The 21,826-nt window shown below is 45.9% G+C and overlaps 1 protein-coding gene across 11 annotated transcripts in view; it reads right to left on the reverse strand.

Moving 5' to 3' along the window:
- NCOR2 (nuclear receptor corepressor 2) overlaps positions 1 to 21,826 on the reverse strand; it is a 236,236-nt gene that overhangs the window by 90,833 nt on the left and 123,577 nt on the right. For all 11 annotated transcript variants that reach the window (XM_058158811.1, XM_058158809.1, XM_058158820.1 and 8 more), the window contains 2 exons: positions 21,077 to 21,139; positions 8,362 to 8,504 (listed from right to left, as the gene is read on the reverse strand). In XM_058158811.1, coding sequence (XP_058014794.1) covers positions 8,362 to 8,504; positions 21,077 to 21,139 — 206 coding nt within the window. The remainder of the gene's footprint in view (positions 1 to 8,361; positions 8,505 to 21,076; positions 21,140 to 21,826) is intronic.

A 21,826-nucleotide genomic window follows, 5' to 3' on the forward strand; every position in this document is an offset into this window, starting at 1 on the left:
AAGGGAGACAAGGCAATTAAGGGAGTTTTGCCCCATTTTGCGAGCTTTCTTGCCATCGCCGGTAAGTGAATGACTGCAGTTGTTGAGTTAGAGACACAGCTGGCAAGTGAATCTGGCTTCCGCATTAACTTTGCTTGCCGGGACCCTGCAAACATTATAAACTTGAACCAATCACCAAGCGTCCGAGTTTTGATCACGTGACCGTGGGGGTGCTGCAACGGTCGCAGGTGTGAAATTTTTTGTAAGTCTCTTTTTACAGTGCCATCATAGCTTCCAACAGCCACTACGGTTGTAAATTGAGGACTACCTGAAAACCCAATTAAAGGAGAGTTGAAATGTAGTGAATGGGGCCGGTAGCACTTAGCCATGATCCACTAAATCTGGTTTGTTCGACTGACCAATGTGAGCATCGCAAATCCAAATTAAACCCAAAACTGTGGGGTTTTGTTCTTCCTGTCCCAGCAAACTGCTCATCTTCTTAACTTCTCAAGCAACGTCTCTAAGAGATTCCAAGTCATGGTTGTCCCAAAGGTGTTTTTTCAGGAGGCAACTGGAGTTTTCTTGTCCAGTTGCCTCCAAGTGCTTCAACGACCCTCCAAAAGGATGCAAATGAGCAGCTATCTGCAAGGAATACAAATCCTTCCATTCCCCACCGTCCAGCCAGAGTTGAAGAAGCTTCTTGGATGAGAAGTGAAAAACGCCTTCAAAAGAAAAAACCAGAAAGTCCAGTCGCCTCCTGAAAAAGCACTTTTGGGACAACCATGACCTGGAGGACTGAGAATCTCTACCAACTTTTAGCTATATAATTCGGGAGGAAGACCCTTTGAATGGTGTGGGAGTAGGAATGGTTTTCCAGAGGAAAAATTGCAGATTAAGGAACCAGGAGCACCACTCAGGTGACCTTGAGGACACAGATAAACCTCCAAGTGGCCTCAATGACCCTCTAAAAGGATGCAAAATGACCAGCTGCCTGCAAGGAGTATAAATCCTTCCATTCCCCACCATCCAGTCCAGAGCTGAAGAAGCTTCTTGGATGAAAAGAGAAACGTCTTCAAAAGAAAAACACAAGAAAGCCCAGTTGCCTCCTGGAAAAAGCACCATTGGGATTCCCAAGCAAACTTTCCATTTCAAGATCCCTTGAATCATCAACACGATTTTGAGACCTTCCGTTCTGTGCATCCTTGGCCCAGCCCTCCCGCCGGTTGTGTGTGCACGCAGAGTAGCAAATGTTTAGGAAAGGAGGATGTTAGATTAACCGCAAGCTCTTTGTTCCCTTCTCTCTCTCTCTCTCTCTCTCTCTATTCAGATTTATGACATCTGTTGTTGCCGGCAAACAATAGTGTGGGTTGTTCCCCCCCCCTTTTTTTAAGAAAAAAGGAAAGAAGAATGGCAACGCGAACCAGCTGAGCATTCATTGTTCTTTTGCCAAAAAGAGGGGGGGGGAAGGGAAGAAAAACTCCAAAAAAAATGCTACTCTAATGTAAATGATCAAGACAGGCTAATGACATCAATCGAGAAGGCGCAGAGAATAGAGAGAAGAACATCAACTAATCCTCGACATACGATCGTAACGATGATGGCCCATTACAGTTGTAAATCACGAAGGTCATAAAACAAGTCCGTCACATGACCCGAGGACAAAATATTCAAACGCAACATGAGTTTGGAGGTGCTACACCCCTGTACGAGGCCCCAGTCTAGCTCTCCCTGAAACCTGTTGACTCTTTATCTGGTCACCTTGCCTGCTAGTAGCTCAGATTTCCAGTCTGGTGAATGGCTAGTCTAGTGAAGAGAAGGACCAGGGGAGACATGATAGCAGTCTTCCAATATTTGAGGGGCTGCCCCAGAGAGGAGGAAGGGGGTCCAGCTATTTTCCAAAGCACCTGAAGGCCAGACATGGAACAATGGATGGAAACTGAGCAAAGAGAGATTCAAGCTAGAAATTAGGACAAATTTTCTGACAGTAGGAACAATCAACCAATGGAATAGCTTGCCACCAGAAGTTGTGGGTACTCCATCAATGGAGGTTTTTAAAGAAGAGACTGGACTGCCATCTGTCAGAAATGAGGTAGGGTTTCCTGTTTGTGTGGGGGGTTGGATTAGATGGCCTACAAGGTTCCTTCCAACTCTGTTGATCTGAATCTATCTAAGATGATCAAAGGTATGGAGACTAAAACGTGAAGAACAGTTGCAGGAACTAGGCATGACTAGTCTAGTGAAGAGAAGGACCAGAGGAGACATGAAAGCAGTCTTCCAATATATGAGGGGCTGCCACAGAGAGGAGGGGGGTCAAGCTATTTTCCAAAGCAACCAAAAGCCAGACAAGGAATAATGGCTGGAAGCTGATCAAGGAGAGATTCAACCTAAAAATAAGAAGGTATTTTTTGACAGTGAGAGCAATCAATAGATGGAACAGAAGTTGCCTTCAGAAGTTGTGGGAGATTCATCCCTGGAGGCTTTCAAGAAGAGATTGGATTGCCATTTGTCAGATACGGTGTAGGGTCTCCTGCTTGGGCTAGATGACTCCAAGGTCCTTTCCAACTCTGGTAATCTGAACCTCCTGTGTATAGGAAGGATGAAATAAACTTGTAATGCAGGTAGTCCTTGACTTGCAACCATTCACTTAGTGACCATTCAGATTTCCAATGGCGCTGAAAAAAGGGACGTTCATTTGTCACACTTAACGGCCATTGTGATCACGTGATCAAAATTCGGATGCTTGACAACTGGCTCATATTTATGACGGTTGCAGTGTCCTGGGGATCACGTGATTTCCTGTTCGCAGCCAACTGACAATCAAAGTCAAGGTGGGATCCAGATTTGCTTAACAACCACGGAAAGAAAGGTTGTATAACGGAGTCAAAAACTCGTTGAACAAAATTGCTCACTTAGCAACAGAAATTCTGGGCTCAATTGTGGTTGTAAGTCAAGGAATACCTGTATAGGTAAAGGTAAAGGTTCCCCTCGCCCCTATGTGCTAGTCATTTGCGGCGTGTGCACGTCCGAGGCGGTAAGGAGGGTAAATAGATTTCACCCCTGGTTACGCGGCACCAGGGATTCGAACCGCTGAATTGCCATCTTTCCATCCACAAGCTCAGCCATAGCCACTAAGCCACCGCATCTCCTACCTTTATAGGTAGCATGAAATAAGACCTGCAATACTTTTGAACTCTATCCTGGTTCCTGACTTCTTGCACCTAACAGGTTAATGGGGATTTGCCATGAGATCACCAGCCTCGGAAGGGAATGAACAGACAAATGGAATCGGAATTGGAAGAGCAGTTTGAAGGAGCACAGTCCCAATACCTAAGGGGGCTGCCCCAAAGAAGAGGGAGTCAAGCTATTCTCCAAAACACCAGAAGGCAGAACAAGAAGCAACGGGTGGAAACTAACCAAGGAGAGAAGCAACCAAGAATTAATGATAAATTTCCTGACAGTGAGAAACAATTAACAAGTGGAACAAATTGCCTTAGGATGTTGTGGGTGCTTCAACACTGGAGGCTTTTAAGAAGAGACTAGACAGACATTGGTCTGGAATGGTAGAGGGTTTCCTTCCTGAGCAGGGGGTTGGACTAGAAGACCTCCAAGGTCCTTTCTGACTTCATTATCCTGAAAAACACATTTTTTGCAGCGCTGGAAAGCGCAGAATTTAAATCCTCCCTTCACTCCTTGAAACTTAACCTTGCATGTTCAGCCTGTTTCCATTTGAATTCCAGAACTCAGAGGAGGCTATTCAAATCCCCAGGACGCTAACAAGCCAAAAAAAAAGCTGCTTTTTCTGCATCATCACAACCCTCTGGTGCGATCCTGGCATTTGGCTGTGTTTTGTGAGGACTGCAGAGGACTGGGCAAAGCCGAAGAAATTCAATTATCCGATTTCCCAGGGATGCCCGTACGGTTTTCCAAATGAAGGACTCGTCCCCCAGGGTGACTCAGTCATTCCGACGCAGCCAGCCGAGTCCCCGAAAAGACCGCTGGGACTTGGTAACTTATCTTGCACACAACCGAGGCAGCATCTTTGTGTCATTGTGCGTCAATTCTCCTCGGCGGCAAAGAGACGAGGGAGAGGCTGGAACGACACGTTGCAACGGACCTGCAGGCAGCCCGCAACTCACAACCACAATCTCTGTTGCTGAGGGAGACATTACAGAAGTGAGTTGTGTCCCCTTTTAGGACCTTCCTTGCCGGCGCTGTTAAAGTGAATCCCTGCAGTTGTTAAGCTGGCAACACGGTTGTTCAGTGAATCTGGCTTTGCTTGTTGGGAGGTCGCAAAAGGGGATCATGAGACCCCGGGACACGTCAACCGTCATAAATACGAGTCAGTTAGTTGCCAAGCATCTGAATTTTGATTGCGTGACCATGGGGAGGCCGCAATGGTCGTAAGTGTGAAAAACGGTGCTAAGTCACCTTTTTTTAGTGCCGTTGTAACTTCAAACGGTCACTAAAGGAACTGGTGTAAATCGAGGACTACCTAAATCAAGTGGTTTATACTTACGACGGTCAGAGTTTACTGTTCGAGGTTACAACGGCACTGAAAAAAAGTGACTTAGGACCGTTTTTCAGACTTATGACCACTGCAACATCCCCGTGGTCACATGATTCAAAATTCAGAATCCTTGGCAACTGGCATGTACTTATGACGGTTGAAGCATCCCGAGGTCATGTGACTCCCCTTTGGCGACCTCTTGACAAGCATAGTCAATGGGGAAGCCAGCTTCACTTAACAACCGTGCCACAAACGTAACATCGGCAGTGCTTCGCTTAACAACCATGGCATGAAAGCTGGTCATATGAGGCCAAAAGGCTCACTTCACAATGGTCTCGCTTAGCAGCACAAATGTTCGGCTCGACTGTGGTCGTAAGTCAAGGACTACCTGTAGAGTTAAATCTGGCTTCACAGCCAGGGGTGGGTTTCACATTTTGCTACTACCGGTTCTCTGTGTGCGTGCGCCCAGATCACATATATGCCTGCCTTCTGCGCATGCGCTCGGCCTCAAAAACGTGCCTAAAGAGGATGGCATAGAGCTGGGGCCGGTGGGCGGGGCGACCTGTGATTTCCGCTACCGATTTGACCAAACCAGTCCGAACCGGTTGAATACCTCCTCTGCTCACAAGCCCCCTCTGCCATCTGCTGCCTCTTTCTCTGCTGAATTGGACGACTGCTCATTACCGTGTTTCCCCAAAAATAAGGCCCCGTCTTATATTGTTTTTGAACCCTGAAATAAGCGCTTGGCCTTATTGCCATGCGCTCAAAACTGCAGAAAAAATAATTGCTACCAACCTGCCTTCCATTGAGGACCTGTATACTGCACGAATCAAGAAGAGGGCCGTGAAAATATTTACAGACCCCTCGCATCCTGGACATAAACTGTTTCAACTCCTACCCTCAAGATGACGCTATAGAGCACTGCACACCAGAACAACCAGACACAAGAACAGTTTTTTCCCGAAGGCCATCACTCTGCTAAACAAATAATTCCCTCAACACTTATCAGACTATTTACTGAATCTGCACTACTATTAATCGTTTCATAGTTCCCATCACCAATCTCTTTCCACTTATGACTGTATGACTATAACTTGTTGCTGGCAATCCTTATGATTTATATTGATATATTGACCATCAATTGTGTTGTAAATGTTGTACCTTGATGAAGGTATCTTTTCTTTTATGTACACTGAGAGCAGATGCACCAAGACAAATTCCTTGTGTGTCCAATCACACTTGGCCAATAAAATTCTATTCTATTCAATTCTTATCAGGGGATGTCTTATTTTGTGGGAAACAGGGTAGGTCTTGGCATATTCAGGTCTTTTCCCATGTAAGGTTGAGAGTATCTTGGCAACGTTTCGACGAGGTCTCACTCATCATCTTCAGGCTGGTGTTTTCGGCTTTGTGCTTGTGCGAGCACCACCTGCACCAGCCTGAAGATGATGAGTGAGACCTCCTTGAAACGTCGCCAAGATACTCTCAACCTTACATGGGAAAAGACCCAGATATGCCAAGTCCTACATACATACTTATATATATATATGTGTGTGTGTGTGTGTGTGTGTGTGTGTGTGTATGTGTGTATGTATGTATACACACACACACACGTGTGTGTGTGTGTGTACCCTGTTTCCCTCAAAATAAGATATATATATTTTCTCTCCCTCGCTTATTCCTACTCTGCCTGGCCCCGTCTGATGCTCTGGATAAGATCAGGCCCCGGGGGAAGAAACACAACAGCTGCTGTTGTTGCTGAGCCTCTCTGCTGTGTCACTTTTTAGGCAATGGATAGGTGCGTAAACACAACGGGCACACTCACACAAATGCACTCACCGTTTCTAAGTCATACTACTCATCTCCATGCCACTAATATGATGCCATTTGTTTTGGGGTTGTTGCTTTTTTGAGTTTGGGGTTTTTAATTTTCTGCAAAGGCAATTCAAGATACCAAACACAGGTTGGAAAGTGGAAAAAAGGAAAGTGGAAGAGAAGAAAAAGCACCAAAAAAAAAATGGAAAAGAGAGAGGAGTATGGGGATTTTTTTAATCTTATGTATCAAACTCAGTTGAACCAAACCATCATATATGGCTTAATGGTGGTTGGCTTAGTGATGGTTTGAGATACAAAGACACCTTCCTCCCATCGATTCCAGCTTGACCCCCTTGGCCTCTTCCAAAACGCCGGGATTTGCAGCCATTCCTTTTAAGCTTTTTTCAAGATTTCCATTTTTTTTTCTTCTGCCATAATATCTTAGAGAGAACTTTCATCCTAAAACATCCAATGCCTTCAGCCCCTACTGCCTTGGGACTCCAACACAATTTTCATTCATGGGTTTTTTTAACCGGTGGTTTTATTTGCGCTGTTTTAGATTTGATTTACATGCCTTCCTTTATGCGGTTATTGAACGCGCTTGGCGTTCAACCCTTTGCTGGAAGGCAAGAGATAAATCTTTGGGATAATAATTACGAAAAAGGGGGGGAGATTTGGCTGCAGAAAAGTGACGAAGTGGATGGAGTCAATGTGGTATCCGAAGAGCTGTCTGCCTTGAAATACGCTCTAGAAAGCCTTAGTAAGACTACACCTAGAGTACTGCATCCAGTTTTGGTCACCACACTATAAAAAAGAAGGTTGAGACTATAGAATGAGTGCAGGGAAGAGCAACCAAGAGGATTAAGGGACTGGAGGCTAAAACATACAATGAACTGTTGCAGGAACTGGGCCTGGTTAGTCTAGGGAAGGACAAGGGGAGACAGGTTAACATTTTTCCAATATTGAGGGGCTGCCATAGAGAAGAGGGGTTCAAGCTGTTTTCCAAAGCACCTGAAGGCCAGACAAGGAATAATGGATGGAAACGGAGCAAGGAGAGATTCAATCTGGAAATGAGGAGAAATTTTCTGACAGTGAGAACAATCAACTGATGGAACAGAAGTTGCCTTCGGAAGTTGTGGAAGCTTCATCACTGGAGGCTTCAAGAAGAGACTGGACTGCCATCTGTCAAAAATGGTGTAGGTTCTCCTGCTTGGGCTGTGGGTTGGATTAGATGACCTACAAGGTCCCTTCCAACTCTGTTAATCTGCTAATATGGCCGCGGGCGCTTAAAAATAGCCACATCGCAAGCTCACTTTCCCATCTGAGCAAACTGAGGCTAAGAAGGAAAGCTTTCTGAACGACAACCCGAGATCATTGCTGGTTTTACTACACAAAACTAGTGAGAAATATCTCAGAAACTCACCTGCTGTGTATACAGGTAGTCTTGACTTACGACCCTAACTGGGAGCAGAATTTCCCTTGCGAAGAAAGGCAGGTTGTTAAGTCAGCCAGGCTTGATTTGATGACCTTTTTGGTCATGGTTAAGTGAATCACTGCAGTCATTAAACGAATCGCAGACATTAAGCGAATCTGGCTTCCCCCACTGACTCTGCTTGTTAGAAGCCAACCAGGGAAAGTTGCAAATGGTGATCACGTGACCCCGGGACATTGCAACCATCAGACTCCTGAATTTTGATCACTTGATCCTGGGGATGCTGTGACATAAGGGTGAGGACCGGTCATAAATGTGAGAACCGATCATAAGTTACTTTTTTCCAGGGATGTCGTAACTTGAAACAGCCACTAAATGAATCATTGTAAATGAAGGACCACCTGTATGAATGTATACATCTCCTATAAACCACAACTTGGATAATATTTTTTCTCCGGACTCAAAACATTTGGCCACAAAGCCAGCTCAGCAAAATTGTTAAGACGCATATACACCCCATCTTAGCGCTTACCCTGAGCCCGGCCCGAAGGTAAACACTGAATCCACCAAGAAAATAATTCCAAGTCACAAGGCTTGGCCGACGTGAAGCCAATTCACCAACGCTTACCATTTTCAATTTGTGCTGCTGCAGAATCTCATCCAGGTTTTGCCTTTTCTTGTAGTTGAAGTAGAAGTTTTTGCACTGCGAGACGCTCTTTGACCCCACCATGCGGGCAATGGCGGACCAGTTGCGTCCATGTTCAAGGAGACCTGGGTTGGACAAGGCAGAAAAGCAGAAAAGTTAAGAAAGGCTTTAGAAAGAAAGAAAGGTTAAAAAAGGCAGAAAGGTTAAAAAAACAGATTCTCGGCTTACAACTACAACTGAGCCCAAAATTTCCGCCGCTAAGCGAGACGGTTGTTCCGTGAGTTTTGCCCCATTTTACGACCTTCCTGGCCACAGTTGTTAAATGAATCATGGAAGTTGAAAAGTTAGTAACCCGTTTGTTAAGTGAATCTGGCTTCCCCACTGAGTTTGCTTGTCAGAAGGTCGCAAAAGGGGATCATGTGAACCCCTCCCCCCCCCCCGGGACACTGCAACCGTCATAAATATGAGTCAGTGGTCAAGGCTCGTAAGCGTGAAAAACGATTGTGACTTTTTTCAGTGCCGTTGTAACTATGAATGATCACTAAACAAAACTGTTATAAGTCAAGGACTTATCGATTTGATTGATGGTCTGCTTTTCAGCTCTTGCCAGCTATCTATCTTCCCACAGATCTACAGAATAGGTTTGATTTCAGATCTAGTCTTTTTTTTTTTTTTGAATAGCCGCATTGATTTCCATGGGCCTAATCACAAAAGATAGATCCAGTCCATCATTTTGACCGATGCTGGGAAGACGTTCCGAGATTTAGCCCAAACCCTCCAAAAGTCAAAAGACCCTCAAAGCCATTCAGGTCATCATCAGGGACATGAAAAGGATAAATTCCAGAATAGTAAAAGTCAAGGTTCCCCTCGCACATATGTGCTAGTCGTTCCCGACTCTAGGGGGCAGTGCTCATCTCCGTTTCAAAGCCGAAGAGCCAGCGCTGTCTGAAGACGTCTCCGTGGTCATGTGGCCGGCATGACTCAACGCCAAAGGCGCACAGAACGCTCTTCCCTTCCCACCAAAGGTGGTCCCTATTTTTCTACTTGCATTTTTTTATGTGCTTTCAAACTGCTAGGTTGGCAGAAGCTGGGACAAGTAACGGGAGCTCACCTCGTTACACAGCACTAGGGATTCGAACTGCTGAACTGCCAGATCAATAAGCTCAGTGTCTTAGCCACTGAGCCACCGTGTTCCTTTTAAATTCCAGAATAAGAAGTGATTAAAAAACCCAAAATGTTAGCCAAGGAGGAAAGTAGCAAAAATTCAGACCAAATCTCAGCGGGAGACCCATTGATTGGTTTTCCCCCTTGAAAAAAAAAAACCCCAGATGGGGCCAAACCGACTTGCTCGGGTTTGTGTGCAAAATTAAAGCACACTAACTCTGCCAAAGGAGAAACCCTTCTCTCTCTCTCTCTCTCTGTCTCTCTCTCTCTCTCTCTGAGAGAGGGCCGTAAAACAACGGTTAATCTTCTCCAGATTAAAAATAATAAAATAAAAGGCAAGAATAAAAATAGAAGTCGGAATAGCACCTGAGAACTTCTGCCTGTGTTTGAGGATGGGATAAAAAGCGAAATCGCTTCATCTGCCTCCTTGTCATTCGAATTGGGGATCGGGAAGGTGCGACTCTGTTTGTCCTGGCACCTGTTGAGGACTTGAAACTTGGGTTTTTTTCCCCTTCTTTGCTCCAGCCCACTGGATTTGCACCAACCCCAACTTCCCCTTGTAAACAACTCCTTTTAGCCTTTGTTTGAAAAAAAGAAAATGAAAGGAAGCTGTCAACCCAGAATGGATTTCCTGGAGTTCTTTTGATCACTCCCATAATCGTAAACTTTGGGGAAGTCACTTCTCTTTTCCCCTTTTGCTTCCTCCCTTGAATAAAGTGGCCTACTTCACAGGGCTGTTGTAAAGCCGTCAGTCTGGGAGGAGATTGGCTTGCAAGACAGCAAGCGGGCGGGCTCTGTGCCATCTGTTCTGTGGTCAGATCTGACCTTGTGTCCGCTCCTAATCTGTGTTTTACTCCACTGCTGGGGTGTTTAGCTAAAGTTGAGTCTTAGCTTTGTCTTAACTTTTAGGGCTGTTAGAATCCCCACGGAAAGGTGGGGTGAGATGCTCTTTCCCATGAGCATGGGAGGATGGTGAGATGCTCCCACCATCTTTGCCAAGTTTTTATAAACTACCTTGAAAGATAAATAAAATCACATTCCCTATTAACTGGGCAGAGTTCAAGTGGCTGGCATGAGAAATACATAATTGTGCCCATCAGAATGATGCCGGGGGGGGGGGCGCTTTGGAGCCTTTAAAGAGCCTTCAGCCCAGGCTGGCATCACACCTGCCCGACCCTGTGCGGTCCGTACCCCGTGGGTAATACATCGCCCACATCCCTGCCCACCCATCTTCCCTGCAGCAGCCAACACTCGCAGCTGCTCTTATCTTTCCAGCACCTCCGATTAAAAAAAAAAACACACACACCAACACCTGCTTTCCAAAACTATAATTACACAGCGAGAGAGACACACACATACACACACGCCTGGGGAAAGACGTGTCAGCAGCTACCTTTGGCTCCTGCCAGGAAACACCCAGTGTGTCCCACAGCTGAGAAAAGGCCCCCCCAGTAAGTTGTGCTCCCTACAAACTCCACGCTTGCCTGCCTGACTGCCTGACTGCCCGTCTTCCCTTCCCCGATCGCTCTAAAAAGTCCCTGCTAAAATTTCAAACTTTTAGGAAAGAAAAACTGGAGGTTTCCCTTCCCCAGCCAGATCTGGGTGTTGGGAGGTCCAGCACAGAGGGCACGATGGTTGGACATCACCCATTGGGGCCTTTCCATCAGGAACCACGCCAGTGGGACACTCCCTCCTCCTCCTCCTCCTCCCCTCCCTCCCTCTCTTCCACATCTCCGCACACTCAAAACGGCTCAGATTTTCCACTTATCCTCCCCCCCCCCTTACAAGCCCCCACTTACATCCTGGTCCACATTCATCTGCTGGCTGCTCGACCGAAACCATACGCGGGGAAGGAGGCAGGCAAATTCTCGGGAGTTTGGGGAAGGAGGAGGAGATCAGACCAAACAAAGCAACCCCCGCTCTCCCCCAGATTAAAAAATCCAAGAAAGGAAAAAGAAGGAAAAGAAGAGACCAGGCTGGCTCAGATGCTCTCTTCCTCCTCCTCCTCCTCCTCCTCCTCCTCCTCCTCTTTGCTGGCTCGTATCTCACGTTCTTCCTCGCCGCGGACTCTCTCCGGGCAGTCCCGGAGAAGAGGCATGTGCGCCCAGCCGCCGCTGCTCCGGGGAGGGTTTTCTGCAGCCGGTGCCAACTCCAAACTGGGGGAAAGGTCAGCCGATCCCGGAAGGCTTCCTCCTCCTCCTCCTTCTTCTTCCCTGGCAGTGCCAATCCTCCAACTCGGTCTGCGCCTCCTCTTCTTCCTCTGAGCGAGCGCAAACTCCCACCTGCTCAGTCCCTGGGCCCTGCTTCCCAGCCGTGTGTCTCTTTTACAGTGGTGATGGTGGAGAAGGAGGAGGAGGAGGAGGAGGATTCGCTTCCCTTCCCTCCCAAGCCTCCGCAAACTCCCTTGCCAGCCTTCGCCTGCCTTTCCCCAAGCGGCTCCGGGTGCCAGGAGGGGCAGGAAGAGAGGGGGAGGAGAAGGAGGAGGAAGAGGAGGAGGAAGCAACCCAAAGAGACAGATTTTGGGAGAGGGTCCAGGTCGCGGCCGAAACGTGCAGATGGGTGCAGCCTTCGGCAGGGAGAGGAGGAGGAGGAGAGGAGGGCTGGCTTGTAAGGGAGGAGGAGGTAGGAAGCACCATGGGGAGCTAGCCCCTCTGCTTCCCCGCCCTCCCGCCCTGCCCCTATGTGACCCAGAAGTTTGCTCCGTCTGAATGTGACCTCTAGACAGCGTCCACAAGCCGCGTGGCATCGGCCCAAGACGACAAGGGTGCGGCCAACTTGGCAAGCCTTCCCCGTTCTCTCTCTCTCTCTCTCTCCTCTGAATGTCAACAGCAGGGGAAAAGAAACCCAGGAAAACAAAACGTTTCTTAATCGCTTCCTTCTCTCTGATCTCAATCAAAGGGGTTGTTCTTGGCAGCAGCTCCCACGCAAACGGGGACCCCCTCCTACCGGGCCTGTTTCTCTCCCCCCCCCCACCGCCTACACACACACACTCTTCCCGGAGGGCGGATTTGGTCCCAAACGTTTTGGCTTGCAGGGCGCACCAGATCAGGAGTCTGAAAAGGCAGGGGGTGGGAGTGGGGATGGGCAGAAAGGGTGAGCCCCTTTCCTGGGGAATAAGTGGGGAGCCTCAAAAGTCCCCCCCACTCAAAGGCAGGAAATTGAGGGATGCACTTTCCCCCCTTCCACCATGCATGGAGGTGCGTCTCTCCTTTCCCCGAAATGTAGGAAGCTTTGGATTGGGCGGAAAGGAGGGATCCCCCTACCAGGAATGAATCCACCAAGAACCCCATTTATTGGGGAGACTCAAAGTTCCCCTCCCAGGGCAGAAAACTGAGGGAAGCATGCTTTCCCCCCACCCCATGCAAGAATCTGCAACTTTCCTGACCCTCAAAATGCAGTGAACTTTGGAGTGGGCAGAAAGGGAATAATTTCCCTTTCCTGAGGATCCTGAGGATCCTGTAGTCTTTCAGGTGCGCTTCAAGATCCTGGTTACCACCTCCCACCCGTCTGTGGGAGCACCAACACTCTGGAACGAACTCCCCCCTGGCTTACGTCAACTGCCTGATCTTCGGACCTTTCGTCGTGAGCTTAAAACATATTTATTCATTCAAGCAGGACTGGCATAAATAGTTAAATTGGGGTTTTAATAATATTTTAAATTTTTAAATGTTTTAATTATCGGCCGTATAGTAATAGTTCATTTTAAATTCTTTTAATTGTATATATTCTGTGTTTTTATTCTGGCTGTACACCGCCCTGAGTCCTTCGGGAGAAGGGCGGTATAGAAATTTAATAAAATAAAATAAAAAAATAAATAAATTCCCTCCCCAGGAACGGACCCACCAATAGCCACATTATTGGGGACACCCAAAGCCCCTCCTCCCAAGGCAGAAAACTGAGGGGTGCACACTTCTCCCCCCCACATGCAATGAGTTCATGCCCCCCCCCCCAAAAAGCAAGAATGTGCAAAACCACTCATTCGCATCTTAGCTCTGACACCCAACTTAGTTCACCTACAAAAGGGACAACTTAAAAGAGTCCCCAGTTCTTGCCCAAATCTTCTCCCCTTCCTTCCTCCCACTCCCCCCCCCCACACCTCACCCACAGCACCAAGAATTGACAGCCCAGGGGTCAAAACCAAACTTCAAAGAGTGGGCAGGACCCCGATGTTCTGAATTAAGCCGTGCCACCAACCTTCAAAAAAAAGCTTGCGAGCCAAAAACTCATCAGAGAGGCCAGAAGAAAAGAAAAAAGAGGCAGGCAGTAAACGAGCAAGGGGGGTGGCGAGGGGGGAGGGGGGAATGAATTTTGCAGCTGGTATAAATTATGCAAAGTGGGTTCATTTGCATACAGCCTCGATTAGAAGGTTTTTTTTTTTTTTGAGTCAGCTCCTGGAGAAAAAGAAGCTTGGAAAAGGTAGATAAAGAGATTGAAAAGGTGGGGTACGCCCCAATCTAAAACTCCTCTTCATGAAAGCGTAATGGAATAGCAAGAGTTGGAAGGGACCTTGGAGGTCTTCTAGTCCAACCCTCTGAACAAGCAGGAATGCCTATACCGTTTTAAACAAATGGCTGTCCAAACTCTTCTTAAAAACCTCCGGTGTTGGAGCACTCACAACTTCAGTTAATTGTTCTCATTGTCATGAAATTTCTCCTTATTTCTAGGTTGGTTCTCTCTTTGATTAGTTTCCATCCATTGGTTCTTGTCCTGCCTTCAGGTGCTTTGGAGAATAGTTTGACTCCTTCTTCTTTGGGGGCAACCCCTGAGATACTGGAAGACTGCTATCATGTCTCCCCTAGTTCTTTTTTTCATTAAACTAGACATACCCAGTTCCTGCAACCGTTCTTCGTATGTTTTAGCCTCCAATCCCCTTATCAACTTTGTGACTCTTCTCTGCACTCAATATCATTTTTATAGCAAGGTGACCAAAATTGGATGCAATATTCCAAGTGTGGTCTTACCAAGGCATTATAAGCTAGACCAGGTTAAATGCTTATGGAAATGTAGAACAAGTTAAAACAGGCTCTTCAGCTCTTTGAAGGTCATCAAAGGAGTAGAACAGAGTTGGAAGAGTAGAATAGAGAGTAGAACGGGACCTTGGAGGTCTTCTAGTCCAACCCCCTGCTGAAGCAGGAGATCCTATACCGTTCCATACTTTATAATCAATGGACTTCCATAATTCCTTAATTTCCAAGATGCACAGTTGAATAAGTCTGGAGATAACCGAATCTTCAATTAACAGGTTTCTACATTTCATCAAGCAACTGGATGAGTTTGGAGAAATTTATATTTCTTACAAAAATATCTAACAGGCAAAGTCCACTCGGCTAAATGTTATTTATCAATTGACGCCAATAATGTTATTTATTTAGCATGGAGATTATCCAAAATTTTAAAGGATTCTCTTCTAAAAGACATCTAAGGACGTTTGAGGTGGGTGTTTGTGATGACGGTTGTAGAGAAAGGTTCCCAGGTTGTATTTGGTCTACAAGAAGATCCTTAAATCTGTTGACCCAGGAGTCAAGAGTCAATAAAACAGAACAAATTAACACAAGAAGACCCTCAATTCTACCTGTGTCCCATTGTACAGATGGTTCTTGACAGAATTGAACCCAGGGCCCTATCTAATAAAATGAAATCCGATGTAGAGAAAAGTACAATCCTACACTTAGGTAAGAAAAACCAAAAGGACACATATAGACTGTGTGAAACCAGGCTTAATAGCAGTAACTGTGAGAGGGGTCCTGGAGTCTTAGTGCACTACCAGTTAAATATGAGCCAACAGTGTGTGGCGGTAGCTGAAAAAGCCAATGCAATCCTAAATTACATTAACAGAGAGATACAATTAAGATCAAGTGAGGTACTAATACCACTCTATAAAGCCTTAGTAAGACCACACCTAAAATACTGCATCCAGTTTTGGTCACCAGGTTATAAAAAAGACGTTGAGACTCTACAAAGAGTGCAGAGGAGAGCAACTAAGATGATGAGGGGACTGGAGTCTAAAACATACGATGAACAGTTGCAGGAACTGGGCCTGGCTAGTCTAGTGAAGAGAAGGACCAGGGGAGACATGATAGCAGTCTTCCAATATCTGAGGGGCTGCCACAGAGAGGAGGGGGGCAAGCTGTTTTCCAAAGCACCCGAAGGCCAGACAAGAAAGAATGAATGGAAATTGAACAAGGAGAGATTCAACCTGGAAATAAGGAGGAATTTCCTGACAGTGAGAACAATCAACCGATGGAACAGAAGTTGCCTTTGGAAGTTGTGGGAGCTTTATCACTGGAGGCTTTCAAGAAGAGACTGGACGGCCATCTGTCAGGAATGGTGTAGGGTCTCCTGCTTAGGCAGGGAGGTTAGAGTAAGATGTCCTACAAGGTCCCTCCCAACTCTGTTAATTTGAAAATCTGTACATGTAATCCTCGGCTTACAACCATTCATTTAGTGACTTGCTGAAGTAACAACAGCCCCTGAAAAAAGTGACTTGTAACCGTTTTTCACACTTATGACCACTGCACCCTCCCCATGGTCACGTGATCAAAATTCAGACTCTTGGCAAGTGGCTCTTATAGACGAAAGGGTCGCAGTGATGATGCAAATATCATCATAAATATCAACCAGGTGCCCAGCCTCCAAATTCTGTTCAGGCGACCACAAGGATACCCCAGTGGTTATATGAAAAACACTCATAAAAGTCACTTTTTCCCCAGTGCCATTGTAATCGTGAACAATCATTGAACAAACTGATTTAATAGTTTGTAAGTGTGAAAAACAGCCATAAGCCACATTTTTCAGTGCCATGGTAATCCTGAGTGGTCACTAGACGAACAGTAGTAAGTCCGATACAGGTAACCACCTATATCAGCATCAGGAATAGGAAGAATTGGTGCATATAAAGATTCACTAAAGAAGCAATGGGTTGAAACTAATCAAGGAGAGAAGCAACCTAGAACTAAGGATAAATTTCCTGACAGTGAGAACAATTAACCAGTGGAACCGCTTGCCTCCAGAAGTTGTGAATGCTCCAACACTGGAAGTTTTTCAGAAGAGATTGAACCACAATTTGTCTGAAGTGGTGTAGGGTTTCCTGCCTAAGCAGGGGGTTGGACTAGAAGACCTCCAAGGTCCCTTCCAACTCTCCTCTCCTCTCCTTTCCCCTCCCCTACTTCTCTACTCTACTCTACTCTACTCTACTGAATTGAAGAACCTAGCAGTTCTTTAACGAACACTCATGTCCTTCTCCCAGAGAACATAAACATTCTTCGTAAAGCCCATTGTGCGAAGCAGCCAGGTATACAGGTGGGAGAGCCACGGGGCAGGTGAGGCACTCGACTTCCTTGCTCTCATACCAGCCGAGGCACGACCCAGAAATGGCAAGTGTGCGAAAAATGCTGGGTGGGCAAGTAGAGTGCCAATCCCAGCGAGTCACGAGCCAAGTCATCCCCACATCTCCAAAACGGAGAACAGCCAGGTATAGTCCTCGATTTACAGCCACCCAGGGATCCCTAAATGTACATGTCGCTAAGCAAGGCATTTATTACATTTTGTCCTATTTTATGGCTTTTCTTGCCGCGGTTGTTAAGTTGAATCGTCGCAGATGTTTAAGTTGGTGATGCGGTCCTTAAGTGAATCCAGCTTCCTCATTGACTTTGCATGTCAGAAGGTCACAGAAGGGGAAATCCATGACTTCGGGACATGGCAACCGTCATAAATATGAGCCAATTGCCAAGCGCCTGAATTTTGATCACGTGACCATGGGGATGCTACAACGGTTGTAAGTGTGAAAAACGGTCCTAAGTCACTTTTTTCAGTGCCGTTGTAACTTTGAACAGTTGGTAAACAACTGTTGTAGGTCCAAAGACTAGCTGTAGTCACTTCTACTACACATTGCTGGTCAAATACTCCATTCTTCTAGCAACAGCTGAAGGATTTACCAATGGGATGGTCATACACAAAGACCAACCGAAGCCTGAGGAGGACCGGAGTTCAAGCTAGGTACCATGTGGGAGATAACAGAGATGGAAGGGACCTTCTAGTCCCTTCTGGTCTTCTAGTCCAACCCCCAGCTTGACCAGAAATCCTAAACCATTTCAGACAAATGATTGTCCAAGTCTCTTCTTAAAAACTTCCAGTGTTGGAGCATTCACAACTTCTGGAGGCAAGTTGTTTCACTGATTAATTGTTCTCACTGTCAGGAAATTTCTCCTTAGTTCTAGGTTAGTTCTTAATTCATTTCCATCCATTGCTTCTTGTCCTGCCCTCAGGTGCTTTGGAGAACAGAACAGAATAACAGAGTTGGAAGGACCTTGGCAGTCTTCTAATCCAATCCTCTGCTCAACCAGGAACCCCTATACCACTTCAGACAAATGATTATCCAATCTCCTCTTTAAAATGGTGGAGACTTTAGGAGAAACCCTTCCATACTTCCACCTCTCACAATACTAGACAACACAGTATCAACAGTAGAAACCTTTAAATTTCTAGGTTCTATCATATTGCAAGATCTAAAATGGATAGCTAACATCAAAAACATCATCAAAAAAGGACAACAAAGAATGTTCTTTCTGTGCGAACTCAGTAAGCTCAAACTGCCCAACGAGCTGCTGATTCAGTTCTACAGAGGAATTATTGAGTCTGTCATTTGCACCTCTAGAACTGTCTGGTTTGGTTCTGCAACCCAACAAGACAGACACAGACTTCAGAGGATAATTAGACCTGCAGAAAAAACAGTTGCTTCTGGAGGCAAGTTGTTTCACTGATTAATTGATCTCAATGTCAGGAAATTCCTCCTTAGTTCCAGGTTGCTTCTCTCCTTGATTAGTTTCCACCCATTATTTCTTGTCCAGCCTTCAGGTGCTTTGGAGAATAGCTTGACTCCGTCTTCTTTGGAGCAGCCCAGGGTTGAAATGCTCCTGGTTCGGACTGGATCACCCGATCCGGTAGCGATGGCGGCAGGTGGTTTGGAGAACCGGTAGCAAAAATCCCTGCCCTCCCCCACCTTCCCCAGCTGAGCCACGTGACCATCAGAGGGTTGGGTTTTTTTTACTTTGTTCTTAAAAATGCTTTTAAAAGTTAAAAAAAAAAGCCTCAGACGATCGCGCAGCTCAGCTGGGATCGTCAGAACCCTTTAAAAGCATTTTTTCTACAACCTCTTTGGCTGAAGAGACTGAAAAAAAATGCTTTTAAAGGGTTCTGGAGATTAGGCAACTCAGCTGGGATCGTCAGAAGCCTTTAAAAGCATTTTTTCTACAACCTTTTCGGCAGACGAGGTTATAGAAAAAATGCTTTTAAAAGTTAAAAAAAAAAAAGTTAGCCATGCCCACCAAGTCACATTACCCCCACCCCCACCAAGCCACACCCACAGAACCAGTAATAACAAATTTTCCCTTTCACCCCTGGGGCAGCCCCTCAAATATTGAAACACTGCTATCATGTCACCCCTAGTCCTTCTTTTCTCTAGACTGGCCATGCCCAGTTCCTGCAACCGTTCATGATATGTTTTAGCCTCCAGTCCCCTGGTCATCTTTGTTGCTCTTCTCTGCACTCTTTCTAGAGTCTCAACATCTTTTTTTAGATCCTGGTGACCAAAACTGGGTGCAGAAGACCCTCCTATCTGGACTTCAACCAGATCTGACAGGTGTCAAACTCCCAGACTTTTAAGCAACCTGGTACATGCTGAAAAACGAAGTTCCCTCCGGTTGGAGGCTGCCCAGATTACGGAAGATCATTTTAAATCCGTGCCAGGGTATGCCAACTCTCCAAGGAACTTCATTCTCTTTCTGGGCCAGGAATTGATTTGGCTTCCTATAATTGAGAGGCAACTTTGGAAAGAAAAAAAACACACAACCAAAAAGAACATTTCCAAGCTTAGGACCTCAGCCCACAATTATATACTCTGCTGAATGTTTAGGCAGTCTGTGGGATTGTGGGTTTACTACACCATGAAAGTGTCATTGAGCACTAGGTCTGTTTTGTCTCTCCTCGCTTTGGCATTAATTGTAGGGTGTGTCCTGCTTTTGTCTCCCCCAGCCGGGCAAAATCCCTCCTCCTCCTTCGCTTCAAACCTCCTGCTGACAGCCCAGATCCTATGTCATCTACTCATTTCTTGAAAGGAGACAGACAAACCAATGCCACCTGCCACCAGCCAAGCCGTTTCGGTACCATCTGCAGAGTCACAACGAGCCACCCTAAAGCATTACATGGGCGCTAAGTTAAAAAACCCTGTTCAGATAGCAACAGAGGCGAATATTTGTAGCTCGGGGCTGAATTGTGGGATCCTTGGGGCTCTCTGAGCTTGGTGGTTTTCTTGCAGACGTTTCACGACCCAACTAGGGAACGACATCAGTGTTAGAAGGTTGTGAGGTTTGCTTCTCCGTTTATACGTGATGGTTTGCTGTGTCTGTGTTAGTGGGAGTATTGTAGGTGGTTCCTTGATAGAGCTATTGTTGGCTGTTTGGTTGTTTGAGTTGGTAGTTTCTTTTTTTTATTTTTTTTATTGAAAGAGTTTTAAAAAACAAAAACATTTTTTCCCCTTTTTCCCCCCCTCCCTCCCAAAAACCCCTTCCCCTCCTCCCCGGCTTCCCGGGTCAATCACTGGTATTGTTGTACATAAACCAAACATAGAATAAAATTTTCCCTTCCAATCCAAGTAACCACATCCAAAGCTTTTCATCTCCCGACCCCCTCCCCATTACATAAAATAACTTTCTAATTATTCAAAGGCAGTCTGATATTTCTTAATCTGATATCTATTTTGTAGATAATCAATCCATTTTTTCCATTCAATTAAATATCTTTCCTGCGTATTGTCTTTTAAAAAAGCTGAGATTTTAGCCATCTCAGCCAAATTAATAACTTTCAGTATCCATTCTTCTATTGTAGGTATTTCTTCTTTCTTCCAGTATTGTCCAATCAACAGTCTTGCTGCTGTTATTAAATTGAGTTGGTAGTTTCTTGATTTGGGGTATTGTGTACTTCTCGACTGCTGCTGTAGTGTTAGTCTTGCTGTTAATCTCTGCTCATATTCTCTGCTCTGCTGGGGAGGAGGGGTTTATGTCTTTTCGTTTCCTTTTTGGCTAGGCAAGCCACTAGTGTACAAAAAGAAAGCAAACCCTACTCCCTAGTAGCACTGATGATGTTACCTAGTTTGGTAATGAAATGTCTGCTAAGCTCAGAGACCACCAAGGACCCTGGTTCAGACACCCAGCCAGTCACTACTTCCTCCCTGTTGTTGTCCCAACTGCACAACAGAGAATATCAGACATCTCCTAGGCTGGGTCAGAGTCTCATACACAATGGCAAACCTTTATGCTGTCTTAGCAACTTCTGATTTTGTCCAAAACGAAATACATGCTTTGATTTTAGAGTCAAAGGCTTACAAGCAAAATCTGGAGGGTCCATCCGCCATGCAAAGCACCTTTAAGCTTGTGATGGGCAGCGATGGTGTCACCCCACCAAGCAACACAACTGACAGCTGGAGCATCCAACTCTCACGATGGGCATCTTGCAAAGAAAAAGAAAGCCAAAAACTTACCTTTCTTGGCCGTTTCCATCTCCTCCTCGGTCCAGCGAGAACTTTCGTTCATCTCCAGAGAAGCTGGTAGAAAAGAAAAGAAGAGATTACAAGAAGAAAAACAAAATTCCTGGTGTGTGTGTGTTTGTGTAAAAGTGACATACCATTTGCAATGACCTTCCTATTGAACCTGACTTTCTTCGCCTTAGGCACAAAAGTCGGCTAATCGACTTTGGGCCAATCACCGGGAGATGGTGAGTTCTAGTACCTACCTTAAGATTGAAAACGAGCTGACTGACTTTGGGCAAAATCACCAAGAGACAGAGAGTTCTAGTTCTGCCTTAGACATGAAATCTTGGAGACAATCCAAAAAAGAGCCACTTTAAGGTGCTGGTCTAGAAACTAGGAAACTGAGTTCTAGTCCTGCCTTAGCCAGGAAAACCAGCTGGATGACTTTGGGCCAATCACCAGGGACAGGGAGTTCTAGTTCCTGCTTAGGTTCGAAAGCTGGCTGGGTGACTTTGGGCCAATTATCGGGAGCCAGGAAGTTCTAGTTTCTTCTTTGGCTTGAAAGCCGGTTAGGTGACTTTGGGCCAATCACCAGGAGACATGAGTTCTAGTTCTGCCTTAGTCATATAAATCAGCTGGGTGACTTTAGGCCACCCAACTGGTTTTATATCTCTCTCAGACCAACCCACCTCACAGGGTTGTTTTTGTTGGAAAAAATAGAACCAGGAAGGGGCATTAGGTATGTTCTCCACCTTGAGTTAT

This window comes from Ahaetulla prasina, chromosome 15, assembly GCF_028640845.1.
Source record: "Ahaetulla prasina isolate Xishuangbanna chromosome 15, ASM2864084v1, whole genome shotgun sequence".
In the NCBI taxonomy this organism is placed as follows: Eukaryota; Metazoa; Chordata; class Lepidosauria; order Squamata; family Colubridae; genus Ahaetulla; species Ahaetulla prasina.